The sequence below is a fragment of the Molossus molossus genome, unplaced genomic scaffold, assembly GCF_014108415.1.
Source record: "Molossus molossus isolate mMolMol1 unplaced genomic scaffold, mMolMol1.p scaffold_m16_p_5, whole genome shotgun sequence".
Classification (NCBI taxonomy): domain Eukaryota; kingdom Metazoa; phylum Chordata; class Mammalia; order Chiroptera; family Molossidae; genus Molossus; species Molossus molossus.
This window is the reverse complement of record NW_023425388.1, coordinates 49,767,074-49,782,088: the sequence shown is the minus strand read 5'-3', so window position 1 is coordinate 49,782,088 and position 15,015 is coordinate 49,767,074. Positions and strand designations below refer to the sequence as shown.

Here is a 15,015-nt window from a genome sequence, read left to right as displayed (position 1 = left end):
CAGCAACAGGGAGCCACTGAAGTTCCCTGAGCATAGAGGAGGTGGAGGATGCACTGGAGTGCCAGAAGACAGAGGCGGTCAGTGATGAGACTTCTGAAACAGTGAGGTACATACTGACTGGGGAACGACAATACGAATGAAGTAAATAGGAAGTGTAGAGAAGGAGATGACTGGCATTAATGAAGAAAACGTCTCCAAGTTAAACGTGAAATGCAGAGAGAAGTCCTTCTGAAGACTGCAAAGAAATTTCTGTATAATTTCATTTTCTCATATAGCCTTCTGTAAAGTTGCCACAGACAGGCAGGCACAGCCCCATTTTGTATTATAAAAAGGTAGCCTTAACTGACTTTAAAACATTAAGTGACATAATCATGTGCATTAGGGTCTCTCCTTTAAGGATATGCTATATCTGGAATAATATCTACCATTAGTTATTTCACTAATAACTAAAACAAGGAGCTAAAACTCATTCATGTCATAGAAGAACCAATGCCAATCACAAATAGAGTGCCCCTAGGATGTGCGTAGAAAACAACACACAAGTCCCAAGGCAATGACTTCTGTCAGACAGAACAGACAGCCCCTATTTCTTTCATCTTTATCTTCTCTTCATTTCTTTTTGCTTTGCTTTAACCAAAGATTTCTCAGTGTTTCTTGAACATTCTCAAGCCCATGTCCTGCTACTCTGTGAAAGGAGTGTGAGCTTTCAGGGATGGTGCATGACCTGGTTTGGGACAGTGGTCCAGAAAGAAGGCTACACTCTGCAGGAACAGTGTACAAGCCACCCAAGCATACCACACACATCAGAGCAGCTCGAACCCTGTAAAGCTCTGCTGTTTGGATTATGTGACCTTTAAAATAGGTGAATTCAGCACTGTGCAATTAAGAATGGCCTACTGAGTCATTTTAATGCAAAATAATAGGTTATTAGTTAATCTGTCACATACTGAAGAGAAGAAAGATCCCTGCCATGTGCTATGGTAAGTGCCTAAAAGCTTCACCAGGAAACACTGTTGGAGGGAAAGGTCCATTTGTAACTTGATGAATACTATAAACTGCAGTAGGGTCCAAAATTCCAAGGAGATGGTAGATATGACATTAATTGTTTTGATGAGGAACTTCGCTTCCATATACGGAAAGGGCAGAGATGGAATAAAGAACAACCACTGGCTCTGACATGGTCTTACCGCCCCATAGTAAGAGGCTCATGTGATCTGATTTTGTTCATAAAAAGGCGGCATATTATGAAGCAGAAAGAGCATACTCATTACCTCTCAATTGACATAATAAATAATGCTACCTATGTCTCTGGTGATGAGCTGCAAGGCTTTGTTTTATAAAATATTATATCAGTGACTTAAATAAAGAGGCCAATGCTCAGGATGAAAAAAATGTGATTCTCAATGGTTATAAACAAAAACAATATTAAGAAATACCTTGTACTTGGCTCTAGAAATCAATACTATTTACTCAGGATGGGATGAATAGCATGTGTCAATATGTGGATGAAGAGGGACACATACTAACCCTGACAAGCTCAGGGAAAGCCTGTATGGTGGGCCTTACAAACTCAGAGACCTAAGGTTACCACAAAGGATAGTCTGAAATGAAAACTTTCTAGCTAAAAGCAGGTCAGGGCAGGTAGTCATGTCTTAGGTCAGCATCTTCCCTGAGGAAGGTCAATCTTTACCTTAACTGAGGCTGTCTATTGTCTTTTTGCATCTAGGATAAAATACCTTTGAAATATCAGGGTAATTTTCTTTTTTTTTTAACCCAAACCCCTCAGGGCACAACCATGGCACTGGAGTAGAGACCACAAATCCCTTTATTGTTATTGTTATGGTGTTGTTGACTGTTTACTACCTTGTACCCATCTATGTAAAAGAAGTATGTGTCTATCTTTTTATTCAATCCCAGATATCTATCCCTCACCCTTGGCTTTCCCCCTCACCTTCCTAATCTATCACCAATGAATTTCATGTAACCCCCTTACATTCCCCCCTCCCCCCGCTTTGATTCTGATGTATAAAGGCATTAGTTTCTCTGCAGAAGTGACGTGAGGAAAATGACAGCTGGGAGGAGCCCTGGTGAGAAGATCAAAACAAATATTGATAACACACCTCAGAAACAATTCCTTCAGAGGAGCCACAGTTTCACTGGATCATTTTTTTCAGAGCAATTTATGCAGCAGGGCACTCTTGAAAACAACAGAGCAATTAGTAGGAGTTTAACAGCTGGGGGTGGAAGGAAGCACCCTACTAATACTATTGCCATCCCAGTGTGACTATGGGCATACCCAAGGCTGCCCCTCCTGACAGTGTCAGAGTTTAACACTGGTGAGAGGAAGGGGGAGTTGTGGGGGTAGTGGAATATACTTCACTAAAATAACACAGCTAGTCATTACAAAAAAAAAATAAGCCCTGGTCGGTTTGGTTCAGTGGTTAGAGCATTGGCCCACCGACCAGAGAGTCACTGGTTTGATTCCAGTCAAGGGCACGTACCTTGGTTGCAGTTTGATCCCCAGCCCTGGTGGGGTCATGAGGGAGGCAACCAATCAATGTGTCTGTCACATTGATATTTCTCCCTCCCTCCCTCCTTCCTTCTCTATCTGAAAATTAATGAAAAAATATCCTTGGGTAAAGATGAAAAAATAGAAAGAAAAGAAAAACAAAAATACAGTTTTGACTGAAGCAGTCTAGAGTACAGTGCAACAAATACCAGTAACTCCAAAAGTGGGGGAATCAATGCACAGAAGTGCTACAATGTAATACCTAAAATATCCAGTTTCTAACCAAAAATTATAAGGTATGCAAAGAAATAGGAAAGTACAATCATATACCAGGGGGGTGGGGGTGGGGTAGAGGGGAAAGAGGGGTGGGAATAGGCAACACAAAATTACTGAGAGTAACTAGATGTCAGATTTAACAGAAAAAACACTCAAAATAGCCATTGTAAATATGTTTGCAGAACCAAAGGAAACCATGATTTTAAAAGTAAAGAAAGGTATGATGGCAATTTGCACCAAAGAGAGTATCAATAAAGAGAAACAAATGATAAAAAAGGGATCAAATGGAATTTCTGGACTTGAAAAGTATAGCAACTGAAATGAAAATAAAAACACTAAAGGGGCTCAACAGTAGAATTGAACTGGCAAAACAAAGAATTAATGAACTTGAAGCTAAATCAACAGAGTATGCAAGCTGAAGAACAGGAAGAAAAGAGAAAAATGAACAGGCTTAGAGAAATGTAGGTAGGACATCATTAGTACAACAACAAACGCATAAGGGGTGTAACAAAATGAGAGAACAGAAAGAAAAGAGAAGAAAAAATATTTAAAGAAATTATGACTGAAAAGTCCTAAATTTATTGAAAAAACAATAAACTATACTTCCAGAAAGCTCAACAAACTCCAAGCAAGATAAATGCAAAGAGACTCACAAACATAGCATAGTAAAAATGCTGCAAGTCAAAGACAAGGAGAAAATCTTGAAAGCAACAAGAGAAGAACAACTAGTTACTTAGGGGAACCCCAATAAGATCAACAGTTGATTTCTCAGCAGAAACAATAGAGGCAGTGGGATAATATATTTAAAGTGTTCCAAGAAAAAAGCTGTCGACCAATAATCTTATATCCAGCAAAAGTATCTTTTAAAATGAAGATGAAATAAAAACTTTCCTAAGTAAACAAAAATCTGAGAAAGTTGTAACCAGCAGATCCACCTTACTAGAATTACTAATGGAAGTCCATCAGTAGTGACTTTGTAGCATCATTAATGGAAAGCAAGTGACTCTAGAAGATAGTTCAAATCCAAATTAAAAAAAAAAAAACTGATAAAGGTAATTATGTAATTATAATATATAGTATAAATGCATATATTTCCTCCCTTCTCATCTTCTTATAACTTATTTCAAAAGGCAACTGTATAGCCCTGGCCGGTTTGGTTCAGCGGTTAGAGCGTCGGCCTGCGGTCCTGAGAGGCCCGGGTTCGGTTCCCGCTAAGGGCACGTGCCTCGGTTGCAGTTTGTCCCCGGCCCTGGTCGGTTGTGCGGGTGACAGCCACTCGATGTGTTCCTTTCACATCGATGTTTCTCTCTCTCTCTCTCTGTTCCTCTCTCTCCCTCCCACTCTACCTGAACAAAAAATGGAAAAGTGTCCTCGGGTGAGGATTAAAAAAAAAAAAAAAAAGGCAACTGTATAAAATAATGTGTATATAATGCAATGTAATACATAGAAATGTAATATATGTATACTATATTTGCACAAAGGAAATGGATAGGAGCACGCTTTATTAGGCAAAGGAAATGACTAAAGATCATAAAGTAATAATTATCATAAACAGATTAAGTATAACAATACCAAAACAGGGTAAAGGTACTAGAGCTATATAGGAGTAACATTTCTATACCTAATTGGAATTAAGCTAGTTCAAATAAGAAGCTGAATCAAAAAAGTTAAGATACATATGGTAAACTCTAGAGCACCACTAAAAAACTCTTAAACATTTAAAGACCTCATCAAAGAAGATCTATAGCTGGCAAATAAGCACATGAAAAACACTCAATATCATATGTCATTAGGGAAATGCAAATTGAAACAGCACTACTATACTCCTATTAGAATGGCTAAAATCTAAAGCACAGGCAATACCAAATGCTGGTAAGAATACAGAACAACAGTAACTTTAATTGCTGGTGGGAAAGCAAACTGGCACAGCCACTTTGGAAGATAGTTTGTTAGCATCTTACAAAACTAAATCTACTCTTACCATGTAATCCAGCAGTAGCACTCCTGGTATTTACCCAAATGGGCTGAAAACTTATGTCCACACAAACACCTGCACACAGATGTTTACAGCAGCTTTACTGACTATTGCTAAAACTTGGAAGCAACCTAAATCCTTTAGTAGAAGAATGGATAAACAATAAACTGTGGTACATCAAGACAATGGAATATTATTCAATGCTAAAAAGAAATGCTATCAAGCCATAAGAAGACATGAAGGAATCTTAAGTGAATATTACTGAGAGAAGTCAATCTGCAAAGGCTTTATACTGTCTAACTACATGACATTTTGGAAAAGGCAAAATTATGGTGACAGTAAAAAGGTCAGCAGTTGCCAAAAGTTTTGCAGGAAGGAGGGAATGATTAAGAGGTGGAACATGGGGACCATGGACAGGTGGCTCAGGCTCAGTTGGTTAGAGCATTGTATTGATATGCCAAGGTTGTGGGTTCAATCCCTGGTCAGGACACATACAAGAATCAACCAATGAATACATAAATAAGTGGAACGACAAACTGATGTGTTTCTCTCTCCTTTCCCTCTCTCTAAAATCAATAAATAAAAATTTTAAATAATAAACTGCTTAAAAAAAATGGTGGAACATGGGATTTTGAGGGTTGGGGGTAGTGAAACCATTCTGTAAATGCTGGATACATTTCATTATATATTTGTCAGAACTCACAGAATGTACAACACAAAGAGTGAACTCTAAATGTAAACTATGGGACTTTAGTTAACAATAATGTATCAATGTTGGCTCATCAATTATAATAAATGTACCATAGCAATGCAAGATGTTAATAATAGGGAAAACTGGAGGGAGAAATATATGTGAACTCTGTACTTTCTGCTCAATTTTTCTGTAGATCTAAAAATTCTCTAAAAAAATAAAGCATTAATTTTTAAAATTCATTCTAGAAATCAAAATGCTACATTAGAAGATATTTGCTTAATGCAAAGGAAAAGGAAATGGGTGAGGATTAGATTTGTACATTAGATAAGGCCTCCAAGATCCTTTGTAATCCTCAGCTAGTCTCACTTTTCAGACCAGAGGATAAGTGTTATTATCTATGAGAAGACTGAGCACCACAAACAAATGGTCACCGCTGTCCCTCTTAGTAACGGCGGCTGACATTCTCTCCTCTCCTTGAGGACTGGTAAGCAGGTTTCAGAAAAGCCCAGTTCATGGACTTCAGGTCATAATCACCGAGAGGAATAAGGAAAGATCATGGCAGCAGCAGTCAGAGCCATGACCCTGTTAAACGTCACCTGAGCCCTGAGCTCCTGGTAAGGAAATCCCCAACCCTGTTCTGGGAAACAGCTTACTGCAAAGAATCGCTCCTCCCCATAGACCAGTGGTTCTCAACCTTCCTAATGTCTCGACCCTTTAATGCAGTTCCTCCTGTTGTGGTAACCCCCAACCATAAAATTATTTTCGTTGTTACTTCATAACTGTAATTTTGCTACTGTTATAAATCGCCATTGGAAATGTGTTTTCCGATGGTCTTAGGTGACCCCTGTGAAAGGGTCGTTCGACCCCCAGGTTGAGAACTGCTGCCAGACTATGACCAACCAAATTTCCATTCTTTGCCTCATAAAAGGTGAACTAAACTGCTTCTCCTCAATGATTAGAACAGAATACTTCCTAACTAATGACCAAGCTTTAGTTAAGCTTGTTTCCTTCCCCAAAGCGTCTGACCCACCGCCCACCCTCAGCCCAAGCCAGCATACAGCCCCTCCCTGCTGGCTGCTTCTGAGAACTGGCTTACAGCTGAGCGAGGCGTTTCCTGTCGATTGTCCAATTCTTTCACCTGCTCCCCCAAATCTGGTTCTCTCTAGCCTTGTTTCCCTACTGCTATGGAAAGAGTTTCCTTTTTATCTGATCTTGACACCCTTGCAGAGCTATGGTCAGAGCCTTCTCCCTATGGCAAAGCTCCCCTCCCCTGCTGCAATAATTTTTTGAAGAAAGTCTCTTCTTACCTAAGTCCAAATTTATTTTTCTTTGACAGACCACAAATTCAGGCTTATATACTCTTAATTCAGGCTGGATGCATGAGTTTAACTAAAATCATTCAGTATATCAATAAGTTTTAATATAACTGCAGAATTGTAAATTTTTTTTCTACTCATAAGATCTTAACACTCTAAGGGATTTACAAATTACCAGTCCAACCTCTCAGCCATGGCAGGAAAACCTCTGCAGTAGTTCTGAGCAATATGCCCTGCCACTGATCAAACACCTCTGGTAACAGGTAATGCACTATATCACACCAGGTAACTTGTTAGAAAATTCTCGAACCAAGCTGACATCTCCATCTACCCTACTGGCCACCCACAGATACAAGTTTCTGTCCTCTGAACTACAAGGAATGCCTATTCTTCCTTCCAAATGGTGCCCTACAGCTTCTCATCAGCATAAAAAGGCACCTGGCTTGCAGGGATCTTCCATTCTGCCTGTACAAAAGCAAAGACCAAATCATGTCCTCTGTCCCCCGCCCCCCTTTTAAAAATTCATAGAAACACGTAAGTCTCCTGTCATGTTTGGATGTGTTACTAAGACAAGGAGTGTAAGCAAAAAGGCAGTGTATCCCATCAGGGGCCATCACTTGCATCTTTGCAGAGGAGAGTTAAGGGTGAGACATAAAACAAGGCAAATGAATCTTTAAGCCACCATCCGATGATAGCTAGAAAGTGCTTTACCTATCTTAGTGCTTTCTCCTTTTCATGTTTCCCTTGACTTCTGTGAAACTATCAACCAGCCATTCTTGGGGCCAGTCAGCTGACACACTACAGCCAGCTTTCCTGTTGTTATGGAAACAGTTCCTCTGTGAGGCTTTTCCCCTTAAAATTAAAAATTAAAAAACAAAACCCCACTGTGAGTCAATAAAAATCATGAGCAAATATAGTCATCTACATTCCTGACAGGAGTGGCAAGACTGGGAACTGGCTATAAAAATTTTACTTCACCAGACCGGTGGGACAAAAAAAAAATCAGTTCCAAATTGTTATATTTAAACACTTGAGAAACTGATAACCACTTTCTGGGAGGTATGGCTATTAAATCCTCCAGTTTAGTCACTATTAACTTATACATACATTGAGAGCAAGAACTATAATTCACTGACCTTTGTCCTTCCAAGGCCTGGCACCTTTGAGACTTGTTTAATGTTACTGAATTTACCCAGAATTATTAGAAATGCTTCCTACTCTGTCATTGCCCATACTCCATTCCTAACTGATAGAAGTCACCCTGAGAGCATCAACTGTGGACTTGTCTAGTGGGTTCCCCTAGCCTGAGGATACTTTTCAGCAAGAGCTCCCAGTCCCGCAGGCTTCTGCAAACCCAGCACAAAGCTCACCTAAACCGGGGATGGCCCAGAGTGCACCCACACTTCTGTGACTGAGAGAAGACAAAACCGCTTGCCCTGGTTCTCACGCATGTAACAATCCCAACTTGGTTGCACAAATTCCTGGTTGGTGTTTCTTTAGCAATTGAGAAGAGATTCATCATAGCTAAGTGGTGTTTGATGGTACCTTCAACTACCTCTTAAACTCCTTCAATTCCCCTCAAACACTGTCAACACCTCCAGTTTGGATCTAGTTCTAGGGAGTTTGCTGTAATGGACTTTTAAGGCAATTTTTATCTCAGGAAAATGCTTCTTGATTTTTAAATTTCTGTCCATCCATGACCAAACACTGAAAATATCCTAGGGAAATGTTTATCTTCCAACTTCACTGAATTGTCCAGTTAGAGCCCATTAAGAAGAAATTTTACATACATAAGATAAATACTGTACACAAATTTTATACGATATGATAAATATTTCCACACCAAAGCTTTGTAAAAGAATATCTAAAATACAAAATGCTTGTGTTGCAAAAAGATGTGCTGCATCCATGCTCAGAGCCTCTGCCAGACTCTGACGCTGGCAGCAAAGCAGAAGGGTGACCACTACACTTGACACCCGTCCCAGGGGCTAGGCAGGGCCCACAGAACACAGCTTCTGCCTCCTCAGAACTTGACTCCAGCTTCTGGCTGGGCCCATAGTGAAAACAGAGTCACCAAACACTGTTTTCAGTTTTTGGTCAACAGAATTTTGGCTCATATCAAGAACACTGCTGCTCCTTTGTGTTTCTTACACGTCACTTCAGCAGTCACTCTGGTCGACAGACACTACCGGTGCCGCCATCTGCCAGTGCGACTTTGGGAAGAGCGAGGGAGCTCCAGGACGATAACCTGAATTTATATGCAGATGTACATACATATGCACAAACTTAGACACACAAAAACACAGACCCAAGAGGGAAGTGACGATTAGGTGCTGAGTCTCAATTAATCACACTCAGAGTAGTGCTATGACATGGCTCCAGTAGTAGTAGGGAACTGAACATGCTGGGAATATAAGCCTGGGTGAGCAGCGATGTTTCATTTGTTCATTCTCTATCCAGGGCAGAAACTTCTTTCCCCTCACTTCCCATAAACCACACGAAGTCCTGTGAGATCGCTTTCCTTTCTCCCTCATTCACTCAACAACTATTGAGTGACTACTTTGTTCTACATGTAGGGATACAGCAGGAAACAAGACTAATGCAGTTCCTGCCTTCATGAGGCATACAGTCTCACAGGGGTACATGTAATGAAAATGAAGGTAAGAATGTTTTAGGGACTTGTTCAGGGTGCTACAAGAGCTCGAAAAAGTAAAGACAGCAAACTCAGACTTAGGGTGTCAGAAAGGATTTTGAGAAAAAACGTTAACTAAGACTTGAATTTATTATCTCATCTCTTCATACCATTTATATAGGTTTAGGATCTTTTTTCTTGCTTGGACAACTGTCCTTATTCTTTTATTTATTTTTATATTTTCAATTGATTCTAGAGAGAGGAAAGAAGCAGGGAGAGAGAGAGAGAGAGAGAGAGAGAGAGAGAGAGAGAGAAAGAGAAACATTGATGCAAGAGAGAAACATCGATCAGTTGTCTCCTGCACACGCTCCAACCAGGGATCAAACCTACAGCCTTTTAGTGCATGGGATGATGCTCCAACCATCTGAGCCACACTGGCCAGGGCTGTCCTTGTTCTTCTGATTTGTCTTTTTACCTCTAATCTCACCTTTGACAGAAACTCTTATCCTCAAGATAAAAGCAAATGTCACAGACTGGGGCTCCTTGTGATCTGGCTCCCATTTATTTCACCAGGCTTTTGCATGTGCCTACATTTAAGACATACAGAAGCATCCCCACTTCCTGAAATGTGTTGTACTCACCCATGTCTGCATGGAGTACCTTTTCCCTTGGGTTTCAAGGCTAGATCGAGTTTATCTCCTCTGGAAAGCCTTCCCTGACCTTTTAGTCTGGGAGAGGTATGTGTTGTAATGTATATTTTTAAGTTATTCTAGATACCACAAACAGTGTGATATTAAGTATGTGCTCTTTAGTTTAGGCTTCAACTCAGGCTGATCAGTGGCCCTAACCAAGAATCCATATTTCAGAGACTGCCAGCTACAATGAACTCTCAGAGGCAGCCATTAAAAGCTCTTCAGCTGTTCATATATTGAACACTCGAGAATGCTCTTAGCTCTAAAACATAAGTTTTTCTCCTGGTAAAGTTAATGGCTTGTTAATCAGAATGGTAAATATTATAAATGGAACTCACTGCTATAATAAAAGGTATTCAAGATATGTAGACTGGATAAAACAATTTAGAAATAGTCCCAACTGTTGCATGGAGAGGAATAAATCTATACCTGATCACTTAGAATGCTACCTGGGGCCACCTGTGTCCATTCATTGGCTTAGGAGGTTTCTCTTTGTCTGATGCTGATTACAAGAGTAACAGAATCCTGCTTCTATAGTATTGCTACATCTCTCATAGTCAGACACCTAAAATGACAAGACAGCTGGGCAATTAGAAAGTAAAACAAAAAACAAAAAAAAAAAAAACAGGTTCCATGAAACTATTTCTAAATGAATATTTATTTAATAAACATCTATAAGTATGGCAGGATTTGCTTTCATTATAAACTAGTAACAAGGTTGTAAGGGAGCAGCTAACCATTTCTCAAACTTCTTCACTGGCCTCTTTCTCATAAAGCACGTACGTGTGGTGCTAAATCAGCTCAGCCATTTCAAAGGCTGTCCTCCAGGCTCTCACGGCACCTGTGCCTCTGCCATGAGTCAAGCCACATGGAAGCTGTCAGCTGACCTGTCTACCCTTCCCACCAAACACTGAGGTCCTTGAGGATAAGAACTGTACTTTTCATCTCTGAAGCCATTTCTGAGCTCAATGTCTAGTATAAAGAAATGCTTGCTGAATGACAATAATATCAGTAGCACAATAAAGTGAAAGGACATCTGATTAGGAAATTGGAGACGTGTCTTAATACTAGTTTCAATAACAGCTGAGAACTTACTGTGTCAATAATTTACTGAGTACTTAATATGTGTCAAACACAGTACTAGGCACTTACCTAGTCTCTCATTTAATATTCACGACAATTCTGAGAGGTAGCACCATCATTTTACAAAGAAGGAAAGGGAGAGTCTGACTTATTTAAGATTACTCAGATAAATAAGTAGAAGAATCCACCTTTGAATCCAAGTCTGTTTGAATTCAAAGCACATGTTTTTAACCTCTACTTTAGAAGTGTGTCCGGTGACTAACAGTTGAGAGCTTAGGGGAAAAAAAATTCCCTCTGATTCCAATGTCCTCATTTGTTTATTGAGTGAGACTCAATTACTTACGCCCTTTCCAGCTCCTCGTGTTACCATGTGATGTTCCGAGCAGCCACAATCATGGCCTCAGTCTTGCCTGCCCTGACTGTCTTGACAAGAGTGAAAAAGAGTTTCATGTGGAGCTTGTTATAGAGCTTTTCAGACAACATTTTGTTTTTATTCTTTTTTTTCCTCTTTTGAAAATGTCTCAGGGGATTCTGAAGGCAGAGAAAAGGGACCCATTTTTGGCACACTGCTTTGAAGCTAAAACCTGCTGTTAGTGAACAGAGCCAAGAAGTTATTATTTTCGTTCTAAAATCCTTTGCTGACATGGATGCTGGCTGAAATTGTAAAAAAGGGCAAGAAAAGAAAGCCTACATCCAGGGACACTTCAACTACCAGAGAAATAGAAACGGTAAGAGAAAACATAGCAAAAACGTCAGCCAGTTTACCTCATTTCAACTGTACTGTTGCAGCTGGATAAAGAAAAGGACTTCAGTGGTTCTTGAAATCACCTGGGGATTGCTCCATTGAAAGACTCACACCCTATATGTGCTACAAAGTTTAGTCAGGGATTGAAGTGGCATAGATAGTTCTATCCCACAAGTACTTTTGAAGAGTTTATGTGGTATGTGCTGAAGTGTTAATATCTCAGGCCAGTATCTACACAGCTTTTCTCCTTAGAATACATTTCATCTTCTACCACTCACTGATACCAGGATGAGAATTCTAGAAAAAATGATAAGTCTCTAGTTGCCAGGAGACCGATGCTAGGTCCCCCCCCCCCCACCCCCTTGGCTTCTCTGGAAGAGGCAAGGAGTCCTGGTGATATGTCATTAAGGCAACCAACCAGAAAGAGCCTTTGATGGCATTAAGGTGATTAAAAGTCATTTTGAGAAAATTATTCAACAGAGGAGAATAAACACACAGAAGGGGGAAGTTGATTCTTGCCTTTGAAACTTACTTTCTTAACAGCAGGATCCCCTTTGGATGGATGACAGGATGGGGACGTTTTTACCTGAAGAAAAAAAAGGCAAACATTTTAATATCCTTTTAGTTATAGTCTAGTTTTATTTGACCCACACTCAAAATAGTTCAACTAGAATTGGTGTAACTGAGATAAAACAGACATTTTCAGAGTAACAATGAATACATTTTTTAAAGTCCCTTTGAAATACAATTGGGGTAAGAAAAGTGGAACAGATGGTCCAGATTGGTTTTAATCAAATGGTGAGGAACCAAATAGATATAGATTTTTGTTGATAATGTTAATCAACTGATACAACATGCAATAGTCAGCGTTTCTTGCAGAGGCCAAAACCAAGTATCCTTTGTGATGGGATATCCCTTTGAAGCAACAATGCACAGAAAAGTCTGATAATAAAAGTGAGGAATTTAGATAAAGTATCAGCCAAACCATAACAAAAGGATGCTTAGCCCAAGGAAGAGAAGACTGATGGTACAGGAAAATCTTCAAATATTTGAAGGGTTAAAAGAGATTGTAATATTAGATAAAAGAACAAGTCCCAACTACATGCTCCCCGCAAGAAACATACTTGAAATATAAAGGCACATAAGGGAAAGTGAAGATGGCGGCAGGCAGGGCCAGAGGGAGGGTGAGTGTGTGAGAGAGTGAGCGAGTGTGTGAGCGAGTGTGAGTGGATGTGAAGGTGGACGACCAAACTCCTGCAGTGCAGAGACACGGACCAGAAGGTTCCTGTAATGTGGACAGGAGCAACCGGACACCGTGGTAAACAGCCCTTCAGGGCGCTTCTCCCTGCACCCCGGGGAGGTCCCACTATTTTGGAAGATCCTGGGTCTTCCCTGGGAGGAGGCAGTGGGAGCAGCTAGGGCCCAGCAACCTGAGCCCACCAGCACACCTGGCACCGTTGGACCAGTGGACACTTTGGGTCAACACAGATATTTGCACAGAAGTGGAGCTGCCAAGGGGCCGGTTGCGGAAGCCCGGAGCCCAGCATCATCCCCCATAGTAGCAGCCCAATCAGAGTCCAGATATACCCCCAGCAACAGAGGCTGGGGAGCAGACATCCATCCCCAGGCAACAGAAGCACAGACCAGCAGTTGAGACCCATCCCCAAAAACTACAGCAAAAACTGAGCAGAAATTGAGCCCCACAGGTCAGCAGCACTCCCTAGCTGCCAGCAGGGGGACCTACAGTTCCACAGAGGCCTGTGCGGTCCAGTAGCCCACAAGAGCAGTAGGAAGCCAGAGCTGGAGAGAGACTGGTATGATCCAGCTGCCCGCCCACGAGAACTGCAGGGTGCAGGGGCACCAGAGAGGCCTGTGCAACCCAGCAGGGACTGTGCAATCTAGTTACCCACGGGGCCTATGGGGTGCTGAAGCAACAGTGAGTCCTGCAAGACCCAGCAGGGACTGTGCCATCTAGTTACCCATGGAGCCTGCAGGGTGCTGAAGCACCAGAGAGACCTGTGCGACCCAGCAGCCCATAACATAGGCATAGAACCAGGTCCCCAAAGGGATTGTGCGATCGTTACCCACAGGACCTACAAGGTGCGGGGGCACCAGAGAGGCCTGTGCGACCCAGCTGCACACAAGATAGGCATAGAGGATGTGAAAATGGAGGCTGAGTGAATAGAAGCTACACAGACGATCTCCCAGGACCAAACGGGAATTACACTAAAATAAAGACAAATCCTCCGAAAAAAGCAACAGAAAAGCAGCAGGACAGGACCATATAACCAGAAACACTGGTAGATCTGTGGAGGCGCGAGAGGGTGGTGAGCTGAGAGCCCATGGACAGCAGCAGTCTTAGCTGTGAACAGTGTCCTTGGGGAATAAAACCAAGCCCGCTCCACAGCACAGAGAGCTGGGTCAGAGTGCTAAAAAAGCCACAACCATTCACCTGGGGGCTTCCACAGAGAAAGGGCAGACTGGACTGGAACTCTGTGGGGACACCCGGAATTTGGAGGGCACTCAGAGGTTTTGCTGAGTTGCAGCCACAAAGGATGGTGGCCAGTGTGCTCGTTCCCGGAGCTGTGGGGAAAAGCAGCTCCTCACCCCCTCGGAGATTCAGCCTTTCCCAGGTGAGGCAAAGAAATGCAAATTGAGGCTCATTAACAACCAGCCTCTATCGCACCCTCTGGAAATCCTTATGCAGAACACCAGGGCTACATTCCAAGGCACTGAGTACCTGAGACTACTAGCCACCAGGAAAAAGCTAGAGGATAACTGAACCTTTCCTGGGCTTGCAAATCTACCCAGGAAAGTAAGACTTGACAGTGGTGTTTAATGTGGGCCCACCCAGGCTCATCCAAACCCAGTAGAGGGAGGCACAAACAGCAGAACACCAACACCCACAGGGAAAATTTGGCAGGCTCCAAAATCCACTGAGAGCACCAAAATGGTGAAACAAAAAAACAAATCCCAAATGAAAGAACAAGAGTACTCTATCAAAGATGAGATCAATGAAATTCAGCAAAGCAAATTATCAGACTCTGAGTTCAGAGCCATGATCATGAGGAAGCTCAACAGCATGAGTAAGGA

General features: G+C 41.6%; 1 protein-coding gene across 9 annotated transcripts in view; it reads right to left on the bottom strand.

Moving 5' to 3' along the window:
• The window catches only part of VPS8 (VPS8 subunit of CORVET complex), a 268,778-nt gene that overhangs the window by 26,010 nt on the left and 227,753 nt on the right, over window positions 1–15,015 (bottom strand). For all 9 annotated transcript variants that reach the window (XM_036243939.1, XM_036243937.1, XM_036243938.1 and 6 more), the window contains one exon: window positions 12,455–12,508. In XM_036243939.1, the coding sequence (XP_036099832.1) occupies window positions 12,455–12,508 (54 nt within the window). The remainder of the gene's footprint in view (window positions 1–12,454; window positions 12,509–15,015) is intronic.